At 43.0% G+C, this 25,746-nt stretch overlaps 2 protein-coding genes and 1 long non-coding RNA gene across 7 annotated transcripts in view; 2 read left to right on the top strand and 1 right to left on the bottom strand.

Moving 5' to 3' along the window:
- The window catches only part of TRAPPC9 (trafficking protein particle complex subunit 9), a 530,046-nt gene extending 515,227 nt beyond the window's left edge, over window positions 1–14,819 (bottom strand). For 4 of the 5 annotated variants that reach the window (XM_075743254.1, XM_075743256.1, XM_075743257.1 and 1 more), the window contains exons 1-3: window positions 14,753–14,819; window positions 12,619–13,219; window positions 1,259–1,404 (exon numbers count right to left, since the gene is read on the bottom strand). In XM_075743254.1, coding sequence (XP_075599369.1) covers window positions 1,259–1,404; window positions 12,619–13,202 — 730 coding nt within the window. In that variant the 5' untranslated portion in view covers window positions 13,203–13,219; window positions 14,753–14,819. Of the gene's footprint in view, window positions 1–1,258; window positions 1,405–12,618; window positions 13,220–14,088; window positions 14,655–14,752 lie in introns of those variants that run through there. The other variant, XM_075743255.1, reaches the window with a different exon arrangement.
- On the top strand, window positions 14,591–15,589 carry LOC142600293 (uncharacterized). The gene is made up of 3 exons (XR_012833681.1): window positions 14,591–14,644; window positions 14,951–15,027; window positions 15,160–15,589. It is a non-coding gene; the product is annotated as an uncharacterized LOC142600293 (long non-coding RNA).
- Window positions 15,590–22,452: 6,863 nt separating this feature from the next.
- CHRAC1 (chromatin accessibility complex subunit 1) lies at window positions 22,453–25,440 on the top strand. Its single transcript, XM_075743252.1, has 3 exons — window positions 22,453–22,611; window positions 23,278–23,404; window positions 24,383–25,440. Exons 1-3 carry the CDS (start codon window positions 22,477–22,479, stop codon window positions 24,541–24,543), a joined length of 423 nt encoding a protein of 140 aa, XP_075599367.1. The 5' UTR covers window positions 22,453–22,476; the 3' UTR covers window positions 24,544–25,440.
- Window positions 25,441–25,746: the final 306 nt, after the last annotated feature.

Here is a 25,746-nt window from a genome sequence, read left to right as displayed (position 1 = left end):
TGGGGGGGGGGAACATTAGTGCAGGTCTTCAGTGCAAAGAGAACTTGACAGGCTGGAGATACAGAATCAGAGAATGGTTTGGATTGGAAGGGACGTCAAAGATCATTTAGTTCCAACCCCCATACCCTAAACACTTCCAGGGAGCAGACATCTACAACCTCTCTGGGCAACCTGTTCCGGTGCCTCACCACCCTCACAGTCAAGAATTTCTTCCTAATGTCTAATCGAAATCTACCCTCCTTCAGCTTAAAGCCATTACCCCTTGTCCTGTCACTACACTCCTTTGTAAACAGTCCCTCTCCAGCTTTCCTGTAGGCCCCTTCAGGTACTGGAAAGCTGCTATAAGGTCTCCCCAGAGCCTTCTCTTCTCCAGGCTGAACAATCCCAACTCCCTCAGTCTGTCTTCATAGGAGAGATGCTCCAGCCCTCTGATCATCTTCGTGGCCTCCTCTGCACTACTAGGTCAACAGGAGCCTCATGCAGTTCAAAGTGCTCAAAGATGACTTGTATATCCAACAAATAGAAAAAAGCAGGAGGGAGAGAGAAAGGGAGAGAGAAAGGGAGAGAGAAAGGGAGAGAGAAAGGGAGAGAGAAAGGGAGAGAGAAAGGGAGAGAGAAAGGGAGAGAGAAAGGGAGAGAGAAAGGGAGAGAGAAAGGGAGAGAGAAAGGGAGAGAGAAAGGGAGAGAGAAAGGGAGAGAGAAAGGGAGAGAGAAAGGGAGAGAGAAAGGGAGAGAGAAAGGGAGAGAGAAAGGGAGAGAGAAAGGGAGAGAGAAAGGGAGAGAGAAAGGGAGAGAGAAAGGGAGAGAGAAAGGGAGAGAGAAAGGGAAGCCTAGGAACTAATGTGAAAGGAAGGAAGTTATGCTCATGGAAGTTAAACACCTGTGGCTTTGGTAGATGTAAAGGCAAAAATCTTTTGCTAACAGTCCACAGTAGATATCTGCAAGAAAGATTATTAAAACATCTATATGCTCCACTGAAAAACAAACCATCTTCCAGGGAAGTATTAAAAAAATCACACACAGTATTTATGTTTTTTAAGTACATGCTTTACTACAATAATACACTTCATGGTGCAGGTTTTCTTAAACACATTTCTTTCTCATGTCTTATTAACTAATTTATATTTTGACTTAATTCTTAGTCACACCTAATACTCAGATTTTGGTCACCAAAATAATTTTCATAATACAGAAGACAGTTTGATTTACTTGTTTTTAGGAACTAATTATCTGATTCACTCTCATCAATTAATCCTACCTCCAAGCCACAGAAAGTCATTCACAGATCGCAGAAGTTCCACTGCCATGTGATAATGCACCAAGGAATCTTGCAGCATTCCAGCTTGTAAACACAGGTCACCAACATGTTTCCGCATCCGGCCTTGACAACGCTTCTTATAGTGTCTGCAAAATAAAAGGTATAATTTACAGTTATTTCCAGGAAACACTTATTTGAGGTAATAAGGACCTGAAGTCAATTTTCTTTCCTTCTTAATAGCAGATCAACATTAATTTACTCTGTTTCTCTGAGCAAACATCCAGTATGAATTCTAACCAGCATAATATGCAAAAGAACCAACATTTTGAGCAGATACTGAAAAAAAATCCCAATGCATCACGCATTTTGGCTACATAGCATTTACACAAGACTCTTGAAGTTAAAAGACTGCACAGCTCCACACATTCAAATTTCTCTTTCATGTGAAGTGCAACTCTATCCCATCTTCTTCCCTCCCTATCTTTCTGAAAGACCTTGTAGCCATCCACTGTTATCTTCCAGTCACATGAGTATTCCCACAATGTTTCTGTGGTTCCTATGACATCATAGCTCTCAGAGTGGGCACGGAGCTCCAGCTTCTCCTTTTTGTTGCCCAGAACTACAAGTTCATTAGTTTAAAGCACAATACATGAAGTCAGCTAATCTGCTAGCAAAGATTCTCCTGCTTCTTCTTGATAGGTGGATCTTGTCTCTCTCTAATAGGCTGTATTCATCGAAAATCTACTTGTGATCACTGAAACCAAACTCTAGTGACAATACCAGTCACTGATCCGCATGATGCATCAATTTCTGACTGACAAGAAAGAGAAGAAAATCACTTGTCCCTTTCACCTGTTCCCCCAGGACTCTGAAGTCCTGCTTGATCTTGCCCAGGTTTTGCTTTCTTGTGTCATTGCTGCCCACATGGAAAAGAAGTAGGCAACAGCAGTCTGTGCTTTTAATTAGTTATGGCAGTCATCTCTCTGACATCCCAGATCTTGGCTGCTGGCAAGCAGCAAACCTCCCTTGACTGTATACCAGGCGGGCAGATAGGTGCCTCTCAACAGTCACACATTACTAGCACGCGCTGCGCCCTTTTGCAGCTTTTAGTCTGTGCTGCTGGTGCGGCTTCTCCCTGTGAATTTTGCTCATGGATTTTGTCTGCTGCTAAGGTTTCCTATCTGTTGCTGGTCGGTACCTAAAAGGAAGGGGACCGCAATGATACCCTGTTCCTGTGGGTCACCAGAGGCCATGGCGCTTCCTGTTCCAAGGTGCTGTCAGTTCGCTGTTGAAGCTCTTTGTTCGGCAGCCCTTGGAGGTCAGCGCCACAGGGCCCTAGTACTTCTTCTTGCTAAGTCTTGTTCACCCTCCCTGAGACAGCATAGCTGTCTAACTACCTTCCTCCTGCAGCTCCTCCACCCCCTGCCTGAGTGAGCCCACCAGAGCACACCTTGCACAGGTGGAGCTCCCCCCCTCCTCCAGCCAGAAGGCAGGGGCACAGTCTTTGCAGCCCTCCGCCTGTCCAGCAGCTGCTCGGACAGCAAGCTCTGGGTGGCTGCCTCCACTCAGCCCAGCCTGCCTGGCAGGGTAGCCGATTCCTGTCCGCTGCAGAGCCACAGCCCTGGTCTCTACCACCATGCTCCTGCCAACCTCGCAGCACTGCCTAATCAGCCCTTCGAATCTCCTGGAGACCTCAAGGTGCTGGGAGGGCTTGCACAGCACCAGCTAGCTGGGGTGACCGTGGGGGCAGCAGCCTGAGCCTGCGAGGAAGCAGAAGCAGCCCTTCCTGGGCTGGGCCCGCTCCCTCAGGCGCCGCTGCCTGTTGGTGGCGCTCCCGGGGGCTGCCGCTCCCCGAGGGCCGGTACGTGCGGCTGCCCGCGCTTCGGGCCGCTCGCGGGGACAGCCGCCATTTCCCGCCCCTCTCCTCTGGTGAGACCTGCTGCCCTGCGGGCCGGTCCCTCTCCACACACAGCCCAAGGGTGCGGTGGGCCCAGAAACCCCCTCAGACACCCGGCGGGGACCTCGCAAGAAACAGTATCTTTTTAGAAACGTCATGGTCCTGAAACAGGTACGTTTTTCTTTTAAAGGGATGATTAGTGAAAGACCACTATCACTTCAGGCAAGAACTGACAGGGTTTCTCTTGCTACTCCTTTTTTATGTATTAAAATAAATGGTGAAGTTCTTTCCCAAAATTAATCGCCAATGACAATGAAGTCCTGCTGAAAATATTAAACAGACACTTTGGTACATCTGAAAAGGCAAGTTGGGCACAAATCCATGAGAGAAAGGCACTAACCTTGCTATTATTTATTTATTAGTAAGTGGCAGCTAAGGAAATGTAACAGATGCAAAGCAAGACATACTAGACTTTCAACGTGCCTCATGATTTAAGTCACAGTTCAGAACAATGCTGCTCTCCTGAGCCCATCAGTAATTCTCCTGTTCTCCCTCCCTAGTATTCCCTAGGGCAACCCTTCTCTCTCTCCCTAGTATTCCCTAGCAAGAATGTCCTTGCTCTACCTTATAAAATTGCTTTCTTAGAGAAAACGTTAAATGTCAACTTAGACATTTTATTCATTTATCTACATTACTCCAATAGTATATCCTTTTTTCTAACAGAGAGGCATACAATTTCATTGTCCAAACTTAACACCAAGGGAAAAAAAAAAATCTTTTTTCCTTGGACGGTTTAAACTAAAACAAAAGTTACCTGAGAACGAAATTTTAATTAAAAGAATTGCTGTAGACATCATTCTTTATACATGAAGTATCTCCAAAGAAGCTGGTTAAAAGAGGTTTCCAAAAATACAAAGAATCATCTCGGATTGACTGTCAGAGTTCTACATTTTTAGCTTTTAGCAGATTTAGTGATACTTTTTTCAGTTAAACTAAGTCCAACAGAATTTCTTTTGAAAAATTACCTAGCATATTTGAATTTAACCACCTTAAAAAGAAAACAAAACCAAACCAGGGTAACATCCATTCTCCAGATGCTGAACTCTTACACCCTAGACCAAGGCTTGAATATAAGAAGAAATGCCACATTTATGGAATGAAATAGCGTTTGGGGTAGTGGGGTTTTTTCCCAGCAAAGACATTCCCAGAGGGCCCCAGACATGAATTAAAATGTGACTGAAATAATCTCTTATAACACATCTGAACAGACTGTCTTCATGAAGTCTGTAAAAAAAAAAAGTACGAGAGGGACAGAACATAAGAAGTGTAAGGGTAGGAATAAGCATATTAATTTATTTCCTTTAGATTTTAAGGCAGAAAGGCTAGGTGAAATGGTAATAATAAAAACAATTACATGTTACTGGTTTGTTTGCTTTTGTAAAAAAGAACCTCAAAGAGAAGCATAAAGTCCAAAATATAACCACTGCATTCAGCCACCAAATAATGTCTTATTCCTTGTTGTTGATTCGAAAGAACAGTTCATCAAGAAGATGAAGAGAAAGTAACTGATTTATATGGATGGAGGACAGAAATTTAAAGAGATAAGATATATGGAAGCACATACAACGTCCTCATAAAAATTAAATAGAAAAGCAGTCAGAACAAGTGTCATTGTTTACAAGAAAACCTGGAAATTATAAAAGGAGACACAAAGCATATCTCCTAGTGCTCCTCTCCATCTAAAAAGTTATTTGTAACTCCTATATAAACGTTCCCACTTTTCTGATCTATCACGTCATATTCGCAATTGATCTGAAGATGATGACATTAAATGAAGCGAAATACAAGACAACTGTTGTTGTTTATCTTTCAGTTATGTCAAGAAACTGTGGTATTTCTCATCTTTTATTTTTCAACAAGCATGTACTTCACAGATCTTTTTAAGGAAAAAATGCAAGAAAATTCAAAGTGAAAAGTAAAGCTGCTCTGCACTAACTGCAGAAGGGCAACAAATCTTAGCAAGATTTCAATCTGTGCTCTGGTGAGTTATAAAGCAACACCACCATCAAAAAGTTACTTTGTAATCTCAAATCACTATTGTATAGGACAATATAAATTGTTTACAAGTCAGGTTTTACTAATCTCTGCATTCCAGAACGAAATTAAGATTGTAAGTGTTATATTGCTTTTAACTTTTTTTACAGAGAATAGTGGAATTGCAGAATCATTGAAAGGAATTATAGCTGTGTAAGGAAACAAAGACACTAACACTTCAAATTTCCTCTCTCTACACTTCCAAGTAATCTCTGTGTTTATGGACAAATTATGTTTCTTATTCTCTCAAAACTGTAGTTTTAAAGTGTTTTTCCAGATTTTCCAGACTGCATATGATTAAGTTCATACATGAGTCATACAGCAAAAGGAAAAGAGATGGCATCAGACTCCTAAATCAGAATCTAATACCGGAATCGTTTCCATCATACTACCTCACCAACAGTTCTTCCTAACCAATACCTAATTTTGCTGCAGATTTATGCATATGTCCATATATGCAAATGCATTTATTCACTTAGACATCAATAAACATCATTCATACAAAACACTTGTCTTTTAGAAACTCTCCTGATTTATAAAAAAAGCAGATCATTTATTCCTGGTGATGAAGAAATTTACTATTATTCAAAGACTGAATTCATTTCACCTACTTTTATGCTCTTAAATGTGGTGCCAAGACAGAATCTCTCCCCTACAGTCCCTGCAAGCCTTCACCATCCTCCTGGAAAACATTTTCCAACTAATTATAGAGTAAGTTTGTACCATACAAACGTATAAACTGTGTCTTAATATAGTGCTCACAATTAAGTACAATGAATTCAGGCTTTTTTCTTCTTCTTTTTTTTCCAATTACTGCAAGTATGTCAAAAAAGACAAAAGGCAAAGATTTCATTGAAACAAAACACTCTCCACAGACAGCAAAACATAATTTACTTTGTATTTGGGAAGCCTGTTTTGAAAAAAAAAAAAAATCTAACATCTACATCAAGTTATTAAAAGCATGTTTAAGTGACTGATGGTTTCTTCAGTGCATGCTGGGGTGCAAATTTAATGGAAAAAATCATACATGCATATATGTATCAGCATAAAATTAAGATTATTCATTTTAATACCTAGCTAGTTTTGCTTCACAGCTCTACCTGAAGAATCTGGCCACAAAGCTGAAAGTGAGAAGCTTATAGATATCTTCTTTCTAATTTGTTTTTAATTAAAACTCTGCTTAATTATTTTGGGTCGCTCCTGCTTAATCCTAATCTATTTGATGACAGGAAGTCCATGTAAATTAACTGCTACTTTTTCTAGGATAAGATAACCTTTTTCTAGATCAGCTCCTTGTAGTACCTTACTGCTAAGAGCTGTTTCTATTTACTTTTCCTCTAGAAGATCATTTAAGACAAAGTTTCAAAGACACACCAAGTCTCACCCAAAGACCCACCACAAACCCCTTGCAGAGTATGACACACTCAGAAATATCCTCAGGGAAGGCAACGCCATGTGACACAGGACCACATGTGGAATACTCCATAGCATCAGTCATCCAAGCTCCTCTCCTCAACCCATGTACACATACAGTCGACTACAAAACTAGTTTGAAATCTTATTCTCTCAAGTTAGTGGTGTTAATTTGGTACCTAACACGCTCTTCATATTCTCTTCAGAATAATAACCACAATCATTACCATCAGTGACCACTACTACTACTACAAACTGGAGGAACAATAAACCTGTTCCAGGAACCAAAAGAGCACTACTCAACCCCATTTCCATTTCTACCTCATTTGCTATACAGGATACATGTTCACCCCCACTTTTCTAGGATCCCAGGATAATTTTATGGAAAATTCAGAGCAACAATTTATATTTCAAGACAGAATTTATTTTCACTGCAAACCACCCAGCAAGAGGTTGGAAGGAATTTCTAGATCCTCAAAATTTCAAAGTGGCTAAATTTAAAAAGAAGAAACATGCAAAATTAATTTGCAAAAGTATTCATGCAAAAAGCTTCAACGAAAATTTCCATCAAATTCTGCTAATTCCAATTAGCATGCAGAACTATTAATATCACCAATCATAACATTATCCAGACTTAAAAGACACAGCTACGGCACTTGATCAACTGCCAGAGCTTTTGAATTTGGAAACCAAACACAGGCAGCAACAGCTTCATGGCTTTGGAGTTCAAAAAATAAAGCAAATTCCAGAGGCCAGCAGCCGCCTAAGCAAATTATGTGTGTCCTACAAAAAAATTCAGCATTGCTACCAAATATAATTGCCAAATGCGCCAAAAGAGGTCAACCACAGTAGTAAGGCTCCAGGCAGCAATTATTTTTGTGTGTACTGAAAAATAAATATAAAAAGCAACACTAAAATATGCAATGAAGGCGGAGTGGAAAGGCAGTACATGGAAGAAAGCTAACTATTTTTAAATATACGCAATCACAGCCTACCTTTTTAGACCCAACAACAAACTCACAGGGCAGTATGAGAGAAGAAAAAAAAAAAAAAGGAACAAAACAAAAATTAGAAAGACAGAGAACAGAAAGAAAATTAACAGCCACATACACATACTGAGATATCATAAACTTTGATAAATCAGTGAACAAATCCCATCTACGATACTGTGTAGAGAAAGAAACATCTATAGAGCCCTGCTTTCTTGTCACTCAATAGTATTAAATGGATGCCTTACCAGTTTTTAAAAAGAAAGAACCTAAGGCATAAAATGATGTAAACAACATTAAAATGAGCTTATCCAGGTAGATTTACAATCATACATGACTATGTTTGTTTGGGGTTTTTTAGGTGAAAACAAATAAAATAGAAAGATTAAACAAATGGGATTTCTGGCGAGTAGGTTTCCTAGTTTCAAGTTAGTAGGACCTTTGGATGATGATGAGAACATGCATTTCCATTCTTTGCAATCAGCTCCTGACCTCTACAAACAACTATCAAGCACAACTGATTTCAGGAACTTTTTTCAATTATCCTCAGCAGCCCTGTGACCACATAAATATTTTACCTAATTTAGAGGTGAAGAAACAGAAAGAGACAAGTCAATAGATTTGCCCAGTTCACCTATTAGCTGTGCTCTCTAGGAATTAAACCAAGGTCAGACTCCCAAGTCCTACAACTTTTAGTGAACGGGACAATCTTTCTTCAAAACTTCTTAGGACTTAATCCCACTATTCTTCATAAAGTTTTCTACCAGCTAAAAAAATTCTTCTACACAAATAATGTCGTGGGTTTGTGTATACTGTCATCTCAGTACAAGTTCTGGGAATGTTGTCACTTCTGCTCATTAGACAAGCAACTTGCAAAAGACAAAGATCAGCTCCACTTTTTCTGAGAATTATCTTATTTGAAATGCATACATGTTCCTAATTTACAAACTCTGCATCTTAAAAAGAAGCTAATAATTGCAATTATTAAGCAACCAAATTAATGAGTCTCACTGAGAGAAAATCAGTTCTATATCTAGTCCTGATCATATTAACCTTAATATTTTATAATAAATTGCTCAGAGAAAAGTCTCTTTTAAAATACAAAAAAAGTTCAGTGGTTTTAATTAGTCTTCAAATCACATGATCATAATTACTATGTCCCATGTAACTTCTTAACATATTTTCACTCAATATATCAACCCAGTTCATTAGCTCAAGGTTACAGCTGCACTCTACATCTAATGAGACCTTTGCTACACACTGTGAAATTTAACTGCAATTTTAGAAGTTACAGGAAAAGATATGCTTATTTAGCCTAAGTATATATTCTCTGTTACAAGCACAGAGTGTGTGCCTTCTCCTCCATCTATTTAATATGGAATATTTGTGCTTTTTAACCAGTTAGTTGCATACTGACTGGGAAGTCAGGATACATTATATACAGAAAATTAAAAAAAAAGAATGGAGGGTATATAAAAAAAGACATTTTTTGCCTTTAACCATTTAGAAATTTTCACCTATTCTAGAAAAAGCTGTTTCACTTGCCTCAATATCTCAATAACAACATCTTTTTTATTTAATTCTTTAAACTTATTATGCTGACAGACTCAAAACCAACAAAGTAGCAAAAGTTACTCTACCAGATGTTCTCATATGCGCTCCGTGCATTCAGACAACTTTTATCCCTCCCTGAACAGAATTACACAACATCACATCTTGCAAAAACAGAAACTGGGCTCCCTTGAAGAAGGCCCTTTCTAGCCCTGTATCTCCCTGTTGTGACTTAATGCAATGCTTTCCCCTTAATTTAGGGGATCTGTCACTGCAAGAGAGAACATGCTAGAATAAAAACCTTTTATCGCAACCCAAGTAATAAAATGCAATATACTACCATGTCACATCTAAAGACTTAGGCTTGAAAGTGTAGGTTAGTTTAATAAGCTGATCTTAGTTCAACCACATTTCATGGTCTTAAATTTCTGTTAAGAACACAGAAGCAGAGATGCATCATGCTACACGAGAGGTGTCTAGAAAGGTCCCTGGGCAGAGAAGCTCAGGTACACTATACGTATGTAGTTCTAACTCAATCAAGCACAACTCCTTTTCTGATGTTTACTTGGGATTACATAAATTTCTCCTTTCTGTTACAGACTCAAAAATATATATTAAAAAAAAAAAAAAGTCCAGGCATTTAGAGTGTTTTCTTACTCATCCACAAAAAAATACTAAACTGAATATAAAGATCTTTTAATTCTGCCTCCTTGTGCTATTCATATACAAATCCTAAGTTTTAAAACAATCTGAAGTACTAACTCCACAGCAAAATAACGCTGAAAAACTTTCTTAGTATTGAACTGAAAGAGAAAGGATTGGAATATTTAACACCTTTTCTTTAAGCAGTTAAGCGCAGCAAACATTTAAAGCATAACCATTGATCTAGACTTACTGAAAAACTATTTGGTATTCAAACCACCCACCATCTGAACTGGTGATTAACTCTGTATAAACGCATTTTGCAAAGAATTAAAGCATCACACTAAATCTGTTTCAACTCTTCAGTGCAACAGCATGAAGTATCTTCTTGGATATGCGTGGAAAAACATACTGCCTGTTACTTGAGCTCCCCATCAGTACAGAACTTCACAAGAAATATTAGCCACTAGCTACAATACAGCCACTGCTCATAAATAATTTCTGTAGGGAAGTGACTTCCAAAGTACATTTTGGAAGCATGCTATTTAGGAAACACAATTGAACAGAACAATTAATTCTGATTTTGAGATTCTTGGCCAAAAGTTGTAGTTTTCTTAGATAACTGGAACAGGAAATCTTGGTGATTACATTCAACTAAAATTCATCCAAACTGAGTAATTAAAGCTGAGATTCTAAAAAAGCTCATCTAGTCTACAAAACTTGAGAGCCCATGCAGAGTACAGAAAACAGTAACATAATAATTTATACCACTAATGAAAGTTGAATAGTGTGGGAATTAACCACAACACTGAAAGAGTGGCTTGAGTAGGGAACAACATTGGATAAGCAGGTTGGAGCAAGTTAAACTTGCTCTGTTCACCAGCAAAGAGGACCGGGAGCACTAGGGAAAGGTACTGTTGGCCAGCCCTTCAAGCAACCAGAGATAATTTAATGGAGGGCTTCAAACTAATTAGAAGCTTAGAATAATTCCTCCTAGTGTATCACATTCTCATATAGAAATTCTAAGGCTAGGACTTAGAAGGTCCTGCACATGGGTTGAGGCATTCCAAAGCACAACTACAGACTGGGCAGAGAACAGATTGAGAGCAGCCCTGAGGAGGAGGACTTGGGGGTGTTGGCTGATGAAAAGCTCAACATGAGCCAGCAATGTGCGCTTGCAGCCCAGAAAGCCAACCGTATCCTGGGCTGCGTCAAAAGAAGCGTGACCAGTAGGTCGAGGGAGGAAATTCTGCCCCTCTACTCCACTCTCATGAGACCCCACCTGGAGTGCTGTGTCCAGCTCTGGGTCCCCCAGTACAAGAAAGACATGGACCTGTTGGAGCACGTCCAGAGGCGCCCATGAAGATGGTCAGAGGGCTGGAGCACCTCTCCTGTGAGGACAGGCTGAGAGAGTTGGGGTTGTTCAGCCTGGAGAAAAGAAGGCTCTGGGGAGATCTAATTGCAGCCTTCCAGTGCCTGAAGGAGCCTACAGGAAAGCTGGAGAGGGGCTGTTTACAAGGGCATAGAGTGATAGGACAAGGGGTAATGGGTTTAAACTGAAAGAAGGTAGATTTAGATTAGCTATTAGGAAGAAATTCTTGACTGTGAGGCTGGTGAGGCACTGGAACAGGTTGCCCAGAGAAGCTGTGGCAGCCACATCCCTGGAAGTGTTCCAGGCCAGGTTGGATGGGGCTTTGGGCAACGTGGTCTAGAGGAGGGTGTCCCTGCCCATGGCAGATGATCTCTGAGGTCCCTTCCAGCCCAAAGCATTCTATGATTCTATGACTAATTGTGCAGGCAGCACCGATTATATGATCAGAAGGCTTCACAAACCTGCCTGGACAGCTCTGGACAACCCAGCCTGGACACCTCAGAGCTTTTACACACAATAACTACTGCTGGCATCCCTAGTAGTACAAGACAAATGTGAAAGATACTATTCCCATGCATACTATATGTTTTGCTAGGGCTTCCACACCTCTATCTGTTCCAAGGCAAAAGGAAGACAGTTGCTTCTGTCCTTTGGATTTGACTGTGAACAGCGGAGTCAAACACATTTTGCATTTGCCTGTAGCGAGGAAGCCAGAATTACTAATCCCTAAATACGAGAACTATGTAAGATTCAAATTTGAAAGCTGAGCATCCAAATGATTAGGAAGGAAAGATGAAGGGGAGGAGGGGGAGGGGGGGAACACGAAGTATAACTTACAGAAAACCAAAAAGAACAGTTGTGAGAAAAATAGTAGCAAAACAAGACGGGTCAAGAGTATCAAATAATTAAATAAAAATGAACAACAGGGAAAGACGCTGAACTTAATCACCCAAATGAATGGCCACTATTTCATAGGATGAAAAAGTAGACAGAGGCTTAGGGAAAAAAAAAACACAGTAAGTAGGATCAGTCAAATATTACTCAACATAAACCAAAATTATTTTTCATTGATGTTAATTGAATTTCTTTATTAGTACTGTATATCTAGAAACAATTTGAAGCTTTCCAGCAAAAAGTCCCTTTATAACAGAATCTGTCAAACCTCTCCTGTCACTTCTTCCCACTATTCGATTAGCCTCATAAATTAAATGTGTATATAAACTCAAAACATCAAATATAGTCAGACTACAAATTAAATTATCTTAAAATACAGCAGACATACACAATAAGACAGGGGCACAACCTTTGTTGTAACAAAGTACCCTTTGTCCTTTCTAATAGGCTTATTCTAAAGGCAAGCAATTGTCACATGTTTTTCAAGCTGACAAAAATAGCTGCTTACCTACTATCGGTGTCCAGACCTACAAAGTCCTTCTTCTCAAAAGGAACACAGAGGAGCGGGATCTTGTCTCCAGACTTATCAGTGGCTCTGTCAAGCCGCTTAGACTCCAACACTATGAAGAGGGATTCGATAAAATCTTCTATTCTCTTCTCCACAGTTTCACATTCATCATAACTGGGATAAAATGCCACATCTGTGCGGGGCTGCTCCGCAATCTCTCCTTGAAGCCCAAAAACAAACAACCGGGAATCATAGAGAGTAGAACCATACATTTCCTTTTGAACATGGAATTTTTCAAAAGTCTGAGGCCAATCCTTTGCAGAAGAACAGTCCGTAATCGTTATCAGCCCCACAACTTTCCGGTGCGTCTGAAAATCCCCCCATTCATTGTTCTCTGGGGGATAATGGTGCCTATAACGGATATACAACACACGCTGGGAGTCGCGCACGTTAACTTGACTCACTGCTGAAATGCGCTTGTAGATCCTAAAAAAGCTCTCTTCGGGTACAATGCCAATCGGCTGAACCACAACCAGGAGAGTCTGATGATCCTCGGCACACTGCATGTAGTCAGGAACACTCATTTTGCATCAACTGCAGGCTAGTAAAAGAAAAACTTATATTATTTTTTTAACATTCAGAAGTATACATGGTTGCTGAATCAAACCAGGGCTTTGATGCTAAACATTTCTGCATCCTGTATATATGTTCTGCAATACTAATACTTTCTTTCATCGTATTACTAAACCTTCAATCCTGCAGCCTACTGACAAAGTTACGCAATGCACAAGGAGTGTTCTTAGTCACTATCTGTATGGCCACAAACAAAAAAACCCTGAAAATTAGCTTTTTTCCAAATGAATCAGTTTCCCATTCATGTGCAGCTGCTACACAAGCCAACCTAACACATGGAGCAGCAGAATGTGTCTCTCTACCACAGCCAGAGTAAATGCTTGCCAAAGCACCACCTCAGAAGAGATGTCCTTTGAGGCTCTCCAGTCTGTCTCCACAATCCGCCTTGGGGAAATACACGAAATTACATGAGGCGGGATGTAAACCCAACACCAAACCAGAATGACCAAACTTCACGCAGCTGTCAGTGCTCACACATGGCCAAACAGAGGAAAATCAAGTCCAAAACACTTATTTTTGAGAAAAAGTGAAGTCATTATTTTCCCAGAACACATGCAGGTTCATCAGAAGAACCAGGCAATGCTTTCTGCTTTTATATTTAAATATTTAGAGTTCCTTCGCCTCTGAGCTATCTAAAATTGATTACTGTACTGCAGCTGTGTCTTAAATGAAGATTTGCATTGCTAAGCTCTCACATGTCTCAGACCTTCCGGACCTCCCATGATGGATTTCAGCTCCAAAGTACCCTCTAAAACGTACATACAACAAAAAACAACCAACCAACCCACCCCAAACCAAACAAAATCCGCAGCTTTAAACTGACACTATTAGTTTTACCAAACAGAACGAAGAAAAAGCTTTGAGCCTAGGAGCACAGGTGGCAGAAAAGCGGCCGTTTGAGGAGGAGAGGCTCCTGCTAACTACTGACAGTGCGAAGACCCGGCACTGTAACTCCCCCGTCCCCCACCCTGCCGCCCAACGCCAGCCAGAGGCGCAGCCCGGCTGTCAGGGCGCAGGCAGCAGAGCAGCGCCCTGCCCGCGCTACCCGTCCCGCCGCTTCCGACTCAGCGGGAGGCCGCGTCCCGCCGCAACGGGCGGGCAGAGAGGGAGGATAGGAGGGCTTCGCTCTGCCGGGACACCGCCGCCCCTGGCGCTCTGCTTCCCCCTCTTCCTTCTCCCCGGGCCGATCCCAACCTTGGGCGCGGCGAAGTTTAGGAGGGGAAAAGAAATAAACGTTAAAACAAGAGACAAGCCCAGAGGAGGCACCGCAGCAGGCTGACACACCCCGCAGCCCCACGCCCTGTAAGGAAGGGGGGCAGAGGGGGCAGCGTGAGGAGAAGGGAAGCCCAGGGGAGCCGCTGTGGGGGCAGCGGGGAGGAGCAGAGTCTCTCGGGTAGCGAGGGGAAAGGAAAAGGAAAAGGGTGAGGGGAGCAGCCGCCGCAGGGATAGCGCGGGCTCTTGGGTGGGTAACGCGGTGAGGGGGATGGGGGGGGGCACTCACAGCCGGGACAGGAACCGGCCCCGCCTCCTCCTGCTGCCGGACGCGCGGGGCGGGCAGGGGCGGGGCGGAACTGACGGCAATGGGCGCCCGCAGCTCCGCCCCACCGGGGGAGGGGGGTGCATGCGCAAAGGAGAAGGGGGGGTGTCGGCGGGCTCTCTGTCAGTGAGTGGTGTGGTGGTTTACCCGGCGTTTCCTCAGGTACTCCGCCTGTGTCTTCAAACACGAGACATTCCTCGAAAAGGAATTCATTAAAAAGAACGAGCGCGAACTGGCAGGTGAATCCCAGCTGCCAATGTTTTTCCCTACTGCATTACTGAAAACCTCAGGGTCTCTAACACTTAGTAGTGGCCAAAAGTGAGCCCTCCTGGCATTTCCAAATCCTGAAATTGGTGTTTGGTGTTTTGTAGATTAAAGGGCAAAAATCCTGAAGACTCTGGGAAGCATGAGTGGAGGATATGAGAACCTCATGAAGTTTTGAGGGCAAGCGCAAGGTCCTGCAGCTGGGTGGGGGCAATCCCCAGTATCAGTACAGGCTGGGGAATTAGTGGATTGAGACCAGCCCTGCCGAAAAGGACTTGAGGATGAAAGATGACGCAAGCCAGCAACGTGCACTTGCAGCCTAGAAAGCCAACTGTATCCTGAGCTGCATGAAAAGAAGCGCGACCAGCAGGTCAAGGGAGAGGATTCTGCCCCTCTGCTCTCATGAGACCCCCCCTGTAGTACTGCATTCAGCTCTGGGGGGCTCAACATAGGAAGGACATGAAGCTGTTGGAGTGAGTCCAGAGGAGGCCGCGAAGATGGTCAGAGGACTGGAGCACCTCTCCTATGAAGACAGGCTGAGAGAGTTGGGGTTGTTCAGCGCAACTGAAGGTCTGGGGGAGACCTTATAGCAGCCTTTCAATATAGAAAGGGAGCTTATAAGAGACTTTTTACCAAGGCCTGTAGTGACAGGACAACAGGCAATGGTTTTAAACTGAAAGAGGGTAGGTTTAGATTGGACATAAGGAAGAAATGAGGGCAGCGAGGCACTGGACCAGGTTGCGCAGAGAAGCTGTGGCAGCCCCCTCCCTGGAAGTGTTCCAGGCCAGGTTGGATGGGGCTTTGGGCAACGTGGTCTAGTGGAGGGTGTCCCTGCCCATGGCAGGGGGAGTTGGAAGTAGATGCTCTTTGAGGTCTCTTCCAACTCAAACCATTCTATGATTCTATGACATCCCAGTTATACAGCAGTTCTCTGTGAGAATGACGTCTCGTATCTCAGTATTTGCCAAATACCTTTGAAATCAGGCAGTATTTAAATGAAGAATAAACAACACTTTATTCCACTAAACTACAAACTTAGGAAACTACTTCTTAGGTTTGGAAGGAAGCAAAGCATTGGCACACCTCATTACAGCAGTTCTCTAAGATTCTCAGAGTATCCTCTGGTTTTCACTCAGGCAGGAGTTGACAGGATGTATCTGCAAATTGTCAGCTCTGGGCACCAAATAACATCCTTCCAGCATTATTTTCCAAACAGCAATCTCTTGAGTGGTGCCAAGCCTCTCCATATTTGCCTCTCTTCCCATTTAAGTTCCCACAACACATGACTGCACCTTTAGGGCTTCTCTGTAATCCAAAATTTTGACCATCAATTGAACTATGATGTTAAATTATGAGACTTCTATTCATGAGATAGTCTGATAAAGCATTTGCTGTTGACAGCGGGAAATTCTTCATCAGGCAGCCCAAAGAATATTGCCAACTCATTTATCAACACACAGCTCATGTAAGTGGTGCGAATTTATTCCTTCTCCCAAAAATAGGGAAAAATGAGTTACATTACCTCTGAGATTGCAATGTGTAAGTCTTTAAATTTTCTAAACTATAAATTTTAGAAGTAGTTATATGAACATTTTTGGGATAATGAAAAACACATTTAATTACCAGCTTTAGATAGAGACTGTCATTTACTTACATTGTTGGCCATGCGGCTCCCTCAAAGGTCATTAGGGAGACTTCGTTACAAGTGTATTGCTGGGGAAAGATTACAGAGCCTGGGAAGGGTCACTCAGGTCACAAGCCTACCTCCAACACACAAATACTAGATGTAAATGTAGGCAAATGAATGGTCTTAACCCATTTTAGGAGAATAATTACTTTAATAACATGGTAAGCACATATTTCTCAACAACAGGTCAGAAATCTCAGTGAAAAAACAGACACCATTTTAAAGAGAGACACCTGGGAGGTAAGAGTCTCTCTTTAAAATGCATTAACGTTTATTAGCTTTACAGATGCATGTGAAAACACAAGAAGCATACTGCAAACTTACTTCTTTGCACATTGCTGATGTGCCAGCTATGGAAATCAACATTCAGCAACCAGACTCTTCTTCTATAATTTTACTTTGTATATATACACACACACACATATGTTTTTATATATATATCCTTGCTTACAAAACATTGGGAATAATCACCTCTGACAACCTTTTCCTCATTCCAGTAGTTTTTTTTATATTCCACAATAATGCAGGAAAGCAGACACATGTTTCTGATTGCCACCAACTCTTCCAACATGCTACTACCTCTCCCCATAGAAGAGATCAACCTGCTACCACCCCATTCCTCATGGAGCTGCTTGGCCCAAGTATTTTATCTATTTATCAAGGCAGATTATCAAGCAAACCATCTTTTTGTTGTCTGAATGTCAAGGGAAAGGAAAGGTCTATGATCTGTTCTCGCAAGCCCTCCTCTGCCACCTTTGCTCTTCAGCCAAAGTAAGAGAAGTGAAAACTGCTGTGAGCCTCAGTTTGCAAATCCTCTGGCATGGGAGCACTCTCTGCCTCTCTGTCTCTATTTTTCCAATGCAAATGCTTGTTGCAGTGGAAAGGGGCTGTGGCAGGAGCACCCCCCCTCCTCCCTGTGGGTCTAAGAGCACAGCACAGGGACGCAGTGGCTAGCTTGGTGGGAAGCAAGTGTGCTGTCAGGCATATATGCAGAGAACCCCCGGCAACGTACCCCAGATCCCTGAGCCCCCCAGAGACCACCTCAGTCGATAAGTCCACCCAGGAGACCCCTCCACCAATAGGAGCCATATGTGACCATGACCAAGAGATGACCACAGGACTCAGATCCAACCCAGGGTATAAACGGGGCCCCCACTAAAGATCCCATTTAAGTGGTTCTCCTTGGAGCAGTGGGTCTGTGACCAGAAGCCCTCCCTTTGGATGAGGATGCCGTCCCAAGTAACTTCCTGGGATTGGGTGTCCTCACCTTATAGGTGAGTATTATGCATGTTTTGTGTCATCATTCTAAGCTCAGATTCAGTCACACACTGTGTGGTATTAATTCCCAACTGACATCCTGGACCTGTAAATAAGTTGTGTCTGCCAAAGCGTTTGTAATACAGTATCCCTGTTCAGTTTAACCATTCTACCTTTTCCTGACCCCATTAAACTCTTGGTTTAGAACATACTTTGTTGGTTTTACACTTCCACGACAAGGGCATGTTATGACTTAAAGGTAGTGACACTCCAACAAGGTGACTTCAGTGGCATTCACAGTTGTTTGAAGATTATGGATGAGCAGTTGCGTTAATAGATGTATTCCACATCTATGTCTACATGTATTCTACACAGAATATCCACCTGCAGCCCATGGAGGACCCCACACTGGAGCAGGTGGAAACACCTGAAGGAGGCTGTGACCCCGTGGGAAGCCCACACTGGAGCAGGCTTCTGGCAGGACCTGTGGCCCCATGGAGAGAGGAGCCCACGCCAGAGCAGGTTTGCTGGCAGGACTTGTGACCCCGTGGGGGACCCACGCTGGAGCAGTCTGGTCCTGAAGGACTGCACCCCATGGAAGGGACCCACGCTGGAGCAGTTTGTGAAGAACTGCAGCCCGTGGGAAGGACTCACATTGGAGAAGTTTGTGGAGGACTGTCTCCCATGGGAGGGACCTCACACTGGAGCAAAACAAGTGATGTACAGCACAATTGCTCCCCGCCTGCAGACCACTGATGCCCAGCTAGTTCCGTAGTTCCCAAGCTGCGGTCCCAGCCCCCAGCCAGCTTCCCCCAGTTATATACCGAGCATGACATCATATGGTATGGAATACCCCTTTGGCCAGTCTGGGTCAGCTGTCCTGGCTGTGTCCCCTCTCAGCTTCTTGTGCACTCCCAGCCTCCTCACAGGTGGGCTGGGGTGAGAAGCTAAAAAGTCCTTGACTTTGTGTAAACATTGATTAGCAACAACCAAAATATCAGTGTTTACCAACATTCTTCTCTTCCTAAATCCAAAACACAGCGCTATACCTGCTTCTAGGAAGAAAATTAACTCTATCCCAGCCAAAACCAGGACACGACTGCAGAGTGAGACTGCAGCTGGGAAAAGGCTTTAACACCATCCTCCTCCTGCTAGAGCTCGCACTGTACCTCTACTGCTAACAGAGTGCCAAAGTTTCTCTCCAATTCCATAAATATGAAACAGAGGTTGAGAAGCTTACAGAAGGCATGGCGCTGCACTGACAGCATTACTCTGCCCTGGTGAGGCCACATCTGGAGTACTGTGCCCAGTTCTGGGCTCCCCAGTTCCAGAAAGACAAAGAACTACTGGAGAGAGTCCAGCGGAGGGCTATGAAGATGATTACGGGACTGGAGCATCTCTCGTATGAGGAAAGGCTGAGTCTGTTTAGCCTGGAGAAGAGAAGACTGAGAGGGGATCTCATCAATGCTTATAAATATCTAAAGGGTGGATGTTTAGGGGATGGGGCCAGACTCTGTTCAGTGGTGCCCAGTGACAGGACAAGGGGCAATGGGCACAAACTGGAACACAGGAAGTTCCATCTCAATATGAGGAAAAACTTCTTCACTCTGAGGGTGACAGAGCACTGGAACAGGCTGCCCAGAGAGGTTGTGGAGTCTCCTTCTCTGGAGATCATCAAAACTCTCCTGGAGGCAATCCTGTGCAACATGCTCTAGGGGATCCTGCTTTAGCAGAAGGCTTGGACTAGATGATCTCCAGAGGCGCCTACCTTTCTGTGATTCTGTGAGAGTACAAGTTGCAGTGGGTGAGAGGCAGAGATCAGGGGAAAGAATCAAATCTTTTTTTTTCCTGGGAAATTTGTGCATGTGCATACACCACCCAGACACACGTACTGACACAATGAAGTAAAGAAATGAGATTGCTATGGGGAAGCTCAAAGGTGTCAGTAACAAGAAACAAATCTTCACTACAGGACAAGAATAGCATCTCTGGTCACTCCTTTATTAGACCTAATTTAGTAAGAGAGCTCAAAAGTACCTGCATTGAGCAGTTTCTTACTCAGGTCTGCAAAGCACAGCAAAAAGGAGGACTCCTGTAGCAGAGTCTGGTGAATCAAGTGAGAGTAGGAAAGGAGAGACTGAGACGTGATGCTGCTCTGCAGTTTGTAATTAATACAAACAGTCCCTATACTGAAGGCATATTAGTTTTTAGGCAAACTGTTGTTTTGAATTTACCAGAGGAGAGATTTGTTTTACCTCTGTTCCCAATCAGGTTTAACAGAGAATTCTTAATACCAATTCAGGTTGATTCTAGAGAAATAATTCTAGTATCAACTGCTCTATGGGTTTGTTTTAATAAGGAACAGGTTTGATTCCACTACTGGTACAACAATAATTTTGCAATTTCAAAATATAGTAAAAAAAGTTAAATTATTAAATGTCAGTAATACTGCAATATCATGCTATTCTCAATGTGTACACACCCACCTTCGGCTATACAGCTACATCGTGATTCTGTCTGCCTCAAACTAAAGCTGTGTTAGCAGCATGGAGAGATGCCTTCGGTTTGCTGTGCTCCTGCTCCATTCTGTATCAAAGCCATCATCTGCCCAGCGTGGTACTGAAGGAACAAGGGTTGTCCCACATCTGGCCTTTCAGGGAGCACTGCATGGGAAAAGAGGAAACATCTGATAACAAGCTAGGACCTAGAGGAGAAGAGAGTGAATCCTGATTTGCCCAGGCTGCCTTAAACTGCATTGTCCACAGCTGAGTAAAATTACTATAGCCAGGTCCCTAGATCCTATGGGATCTATATGGATCCTAAATCCACATCTAAACAGCTCGATACCCTCAGAAATCTTGGTAGTTTGATGGGGGGTTTATATGTATGTTCAAATCATGAAAGACCCCAGTAGTAATAAGAAATTCACTGTCATAGTAATGTCAACTGTTTCCACAAGATGTCACAAGACGATAAGGATCAAGGAAGAAACTGAGCCTGCTAGATATCCATATAGCATCTCAGGACATTATGCTTCGCTTCAGACATAACTTACACAGAATGGCCTCACATGGTTGTAACCTCAAGGGAATTATGCAGTCTAAGAGATGTAGATTATCTGTAATAGCTAACTGTAAAAGATATCTCCAAAAGCAGTTGGAACTGATGCAGATGAATGCATGTACTATTCTTGCACTAAGGTGCTTACAACTGCTTAAGGTGCTATCTTTTATTAATAAATCAGTATCATCTGCAGGAAAGCCTTGCCCTTACATACTGGGCAAATTCTATATAAGCTAGTAATATTCAGTTAAGGAATTCCCTGCATTTTCCATTTAATATCATTCTTTATGGGAACATCCCTTTCTACCCTAAATTCTATGTGAACTATTATTACGTACTACGGAAAAGCTCCCATTCTTCCCTCTCATGCAAAGTAGGGATCAAATTAGTGGCCTTAGCAGACTTCTTACCAATACAAATGATCAGGCGTATTGTTTATAAAGCATATTGGAAACTTTTGATTAAAGCCATTAATGAAATACAAACTACGCATCATCATTTTTGGAAGTACTACTCAGTGGAATACAGTAGTTCTTACTCAAACAAACTTCTGGAGCCAACAGTAGCAACAGCAAAACCCCCATTGCCTTAAGCAGGCCTAGGCCAACACCTGCCACCCATAAACATGAATATTCTGTCAATGAGGAATGTGTTAATAATAAAGACACAGCCCTATAATGACTTAATAATTTACATGTGCCTTCCACGCCTCAACATAACTCTGACAAGCGTCAGGATTACCAGACAGCATTCCCTTTTGCTGTACTACACCAGCAAAAGAGGTATTTAGCAGCCTGTAATTACAGTTTGAGTTAACAATTTTGTAGCCACTGGCCTGTAATTGGAATATATATAGGATGAGCCTATTTGCCGTTAAAAACAAGTTCCCAAAACTCAGGTGCTAGCCTGGGGCTAAGCCCCATGTCGAGGGGCTGAGCAAGGGAAGCCCTGAGGTCCCTCCCGCCTGTGGAAACCCGCTCAGCGCCCTCGCCCGCGGAGCCGGAGCGCACACTCCGCGACCCTGAGCTCCACGCCAGACGCCTCCAGCTCCTTGGTGCGCCCGGGGGCACCCTGGGCCCCGCGGGCTCCCCACCGTGGTGGGGAGGAGGAGGAGGAGGAGGAGGAGGAGGAGGAGGAGGAGGAGGAGGAGGAGGAGGAGGAGGGAGCAGGCGAGGATGAGTGCGAGGTGCACCGTGGGACTTGTGGTCCTGCCGCCGCTCGGCGGACAGGCGGAGAGTGCGCGGCTTGATGGGAGTTGTAGTCCCGCCGTGGCGGACTGCCGGCAGTGCGCGGGGTCGCCATGGCGGCCGAAGACTACAGCTCCCAGTGGGCCGTGCCGCGGCGGCCTCCCATTTCTCACCGGAGTGGGGGGTAGGGGGGGAAGGGATGAAGGGCTGGAACCGGTCGCGGGGGAAAGATGGCGGCGAGGTTGAGCAGCGGCGAGAACCGGCTGGTGTCGCTACCTCTGTCGCGTATCCGCGTGATCATGAAGAGCTCGCCGGAGGTCTCCAGCATCAACCAGGACGCTCTCTTCCTCACCGCCAAAGCCACGGTACCGGCTTCCTCCTCCCTTCCCTCTCGGCCGACCCCGCTCCTTCCGCGCCGTGCTGGGCCTGTGCCTCCCTGAGGTACCGCTGCCTCCGGGCTCGGCTCCCGCGTCGCTCCAGTCCGCGCTGCTGGGGCACCCCGGCCGCAGCCGCGCTGTGTCAGTGCTGACCTCGTCCGCGGCGAGCGGCTCCTACCGCACTTCCCTTCCCCTCCTACCTGTGTCTGTCACTCGGCGGCCATGAAGCACCACGCTTCAGGCCCCCACTATGCAAAAGGGGGTTTGGGGAGTCGTCTCGTCCAGCTGAGCTCGCAGAGTCTGTGAGGAATGCAGGAAGTTCTTATTTTCACCACTGTCAATTTGTATAAATTAGCCCGTGTGGAAATGATCCCCTGCTGCTTTCTGATCCCAAGTGTCATTTACTGGGCTGTGGAAAGTGTTGAAGAGCCACACAAATTAAGTTACGTACCAGAACCCAAACCTGCAGTTGGGGCTCCAAGGAGATGCAACTATATTCTCATCTTAGCTCTTCTGTCATAAGTGGGTCTCTCCATAAAGTGTCCGATATATGTACGCTTAAATATGGCATTTGTGTTTTTAAACAGGGATTAAGGAAAACTGCCAACTATATGTGTGAATTCATAGTTTGACTATTCTCTTTTAATTTTTTAGGAGCTTTTTGTTCAGTATTTGGCGACATACTCCTACAAACACGGCAGAGGCAAGGAGAAGAACGCTCTGACTTACAGTGACCTGTCTCATACTGCAGAAGAGTGTGAGACCTTTCAATTCCTTGCAGGTATCTATAGCATGATGGTAAATCCAGTATATAATTTGCAAAACAAAATCTTGCTCTTATTGATTTGTTTTGTGGGAGCACGATTCTACTGGTCATTAATCTCCTATATAACATTCAACTGGAACTTATAAACTACATCACTGAAAACATTTCTTTGTGAATAGGGATTTTTTTGGTGCTTCAAAATTATAGAAGTCTAATTAGTTCTCAGCATATTGCCTTAAGCATTTCTGAAATTCCAGCAAGTCCACCTGAAAGCTTTCAGCCTATAAAACAAGATCACTACTCATCTTAATGTGAGAAGTTACGTTGCCGCAAAATTACACATTTAAATCTGTAGGGCTTGTTTCTCAAAAAGTGATTCATCATATGGGTTCTCTCTCTCTATATATATATGTACATGTGTGCATGTGCACACACTTTTTACTGATACTTGGATCTTTGTTGTAACACTTAGCTCAGAAAAGGTATTGGCATAGGATATATATTGAGAAGAAGATATTCGTAGCCTAGTGTTTCTCCACGTTCCCTGTGGACATACTTTCAGAGCACGCAGTTCGCTTTGTCTCATTCCGTCATTGTTGCCCTGAACAAGTATCTTACCTTAATGCAGAAAACCTGTTTCTACAGGACATAAATGGGATAGCTGTCCTGTTGAATCTAAGGCAGTTGAGTAATTGAGTGCTGTATTTTATATCCAATAAATAATGTACGTGAGCAGATAGTGAAGACAGTTGCCAATAATCAGTCATAAAATATATTCCTTAGCTTTGGCTACTTTTACCATAAGTGGGTAATTCCCTCTTCTCCTTACAGCTGTACAGGTCAGACTAACTTATTTGGTTATTCACTTAAATAATAATGTTTTTAACAAAGCCTCTTTTCGACTTCATTTCATTGGTGGTACAGATGTAACAGTATTAATGAGGCAATATAAGCGCTCAAACTGACTATAAAAGAAACAACTCTACCTTCCAGATATCTTGCCAAAGAAGATCCTAGCTAGCAAATACCTAAAAATGCTTGAAAAAGAGAAGCGAGATGGAGAAGTGGGAGAAGATGAAGAGGATGAAGAGGATGAAAATGAAACTGTTGATGAAGATGTTGGATCTCAAGACCAACGGAGAATTGCTTCATAGTTGATCCATTTTCTGTTGTATAAAGGATGATATTTTTGTGACTGAGAATCCAGATGCTGGATATATTTATATACTGAGCCATCTGCTTTTGCTTTGTTTAAGAAGTTTAGAAATTGAACTTTATACCTGTTGAAGAATGGAATTCTTCCCTCAGAAACATGGTGGGGTAAGAAGAGCTAATGTAAATCTGACAGCAGAACTTGCTTAGATGATTTTAAATGACTTCTTCAGACAATCACTATCCAAATTTAAAATTTCTTACAGGCAGCTTTCAGTCCAAAAACTCTTTCACCCTCTGACTAGAAGGGAATCCTTCCTCAGTTTGTGTTTCTCCTCAGAGCAGAAGATGAGGTGCGGGGAGGTGTTTTACACAGTGTCTGCTATCCTCAGCCTTGTCCATGGGGAATCAGTAACTGATGAAACCCTCCTGCAGTTTTCTGGGACAGTGCCAGGGCATTAGCAATGGACCAAGCCCATTAAAAAAAGTTTTCTGTAAAACCAGCTGCTTCTGTAATGCAGCCTAAATAGCCATGTCAGCACGGAAATGGTAGAGGATGACATCCATTCCAAGACCTAACGAATTCTGCGGTCATGGTGGTAAAAAGTACATGTGTTAGATAACAATGTAAATATGTACATCTAGAACCTTTTTCTCTAATGAACTCTTCTGCAGTTTGTCCATGGTGTTCTACCAAAATGCACACTGAGGTCTGTTAATTGTGGATTGTTGAGAATGAGCAACCCTTTTACCATTTGAATGACAGAGCTGGATTTTTAATTTGGTTTTGTTTTGAGGGGGTTTTTGGGTTTTTTTTTTTACTGTAGAAATAGTAACTGTCCTGTGTAGGACTTTATATGCAACTTTCTAAAATAAATGTTTTGTATGAAAAGTGACAATTGATGCAGTGACTATATAGGTTTTTCCAGCTTCACTCATGTACAAACCTAGCATACTCACTGCTCTTTCTTTCCAGGATGAAAGGGGACAAAAAGTAAAATGATGCTTTGAGTAGTCTCTGTCAGCAATACTAACTAGATCTAGTCTGCTTTCCGAGTCTTATTTGTGATAGCCAGCAGTCTCTGCTGATATACAACTAATGCTTCCATAGTGTTATGGTCAAAGTGAGAGAGAAGTGATGGAGATCTCTCTCTGGATGTGAAGAATGCCCCAAGTGAGCATGGGAAGATTACTGAGGAACAAAA

The sequence above is a fragment of the Balearica regulorum genome, chromosome 2, assembly GCF_011004875.1.
Source record: "Balearica regulorum gibbericeps isolate bBalReg1 chromosome 2, bBalReg1.pri, whole genome shotgun sequence".
NCBI classification, from domain to species: Eukaryota; Metazoa; Chordata; class Aves; order Gruiformes; family Gruidae; genus Balearica; species Balearica regulorum.
The sequence above is the reverse complement of the archived record's forward strand: the minus strand, read 5'-3'. Positions and strand labels throughout refer to the sequence as shown.

Coding starts and splice junctions, on each gene's coding strand:
- CHRAC1 (XM_075743252.1), top strand. CDS start 22,477: ATGGCGGCGAGGTTGAGCAGCGGCGAGAACCGGCTGGTGTCGCTACCT. Junction 22,612..23,277: donor TCCTCACCGCCAAAGCCACG/GTACCGGCTTCC, acceptor TTAATTTTTTAG/GAGCTTTTTGTTCAGTATTT. Junction 23,405..24,382: donor GACCTTTCAATTCCTTGCAG/GTATCTATAGCA, acceptor TCTACCTTCCAG/ATATCTTGCCAAAGAAGATC.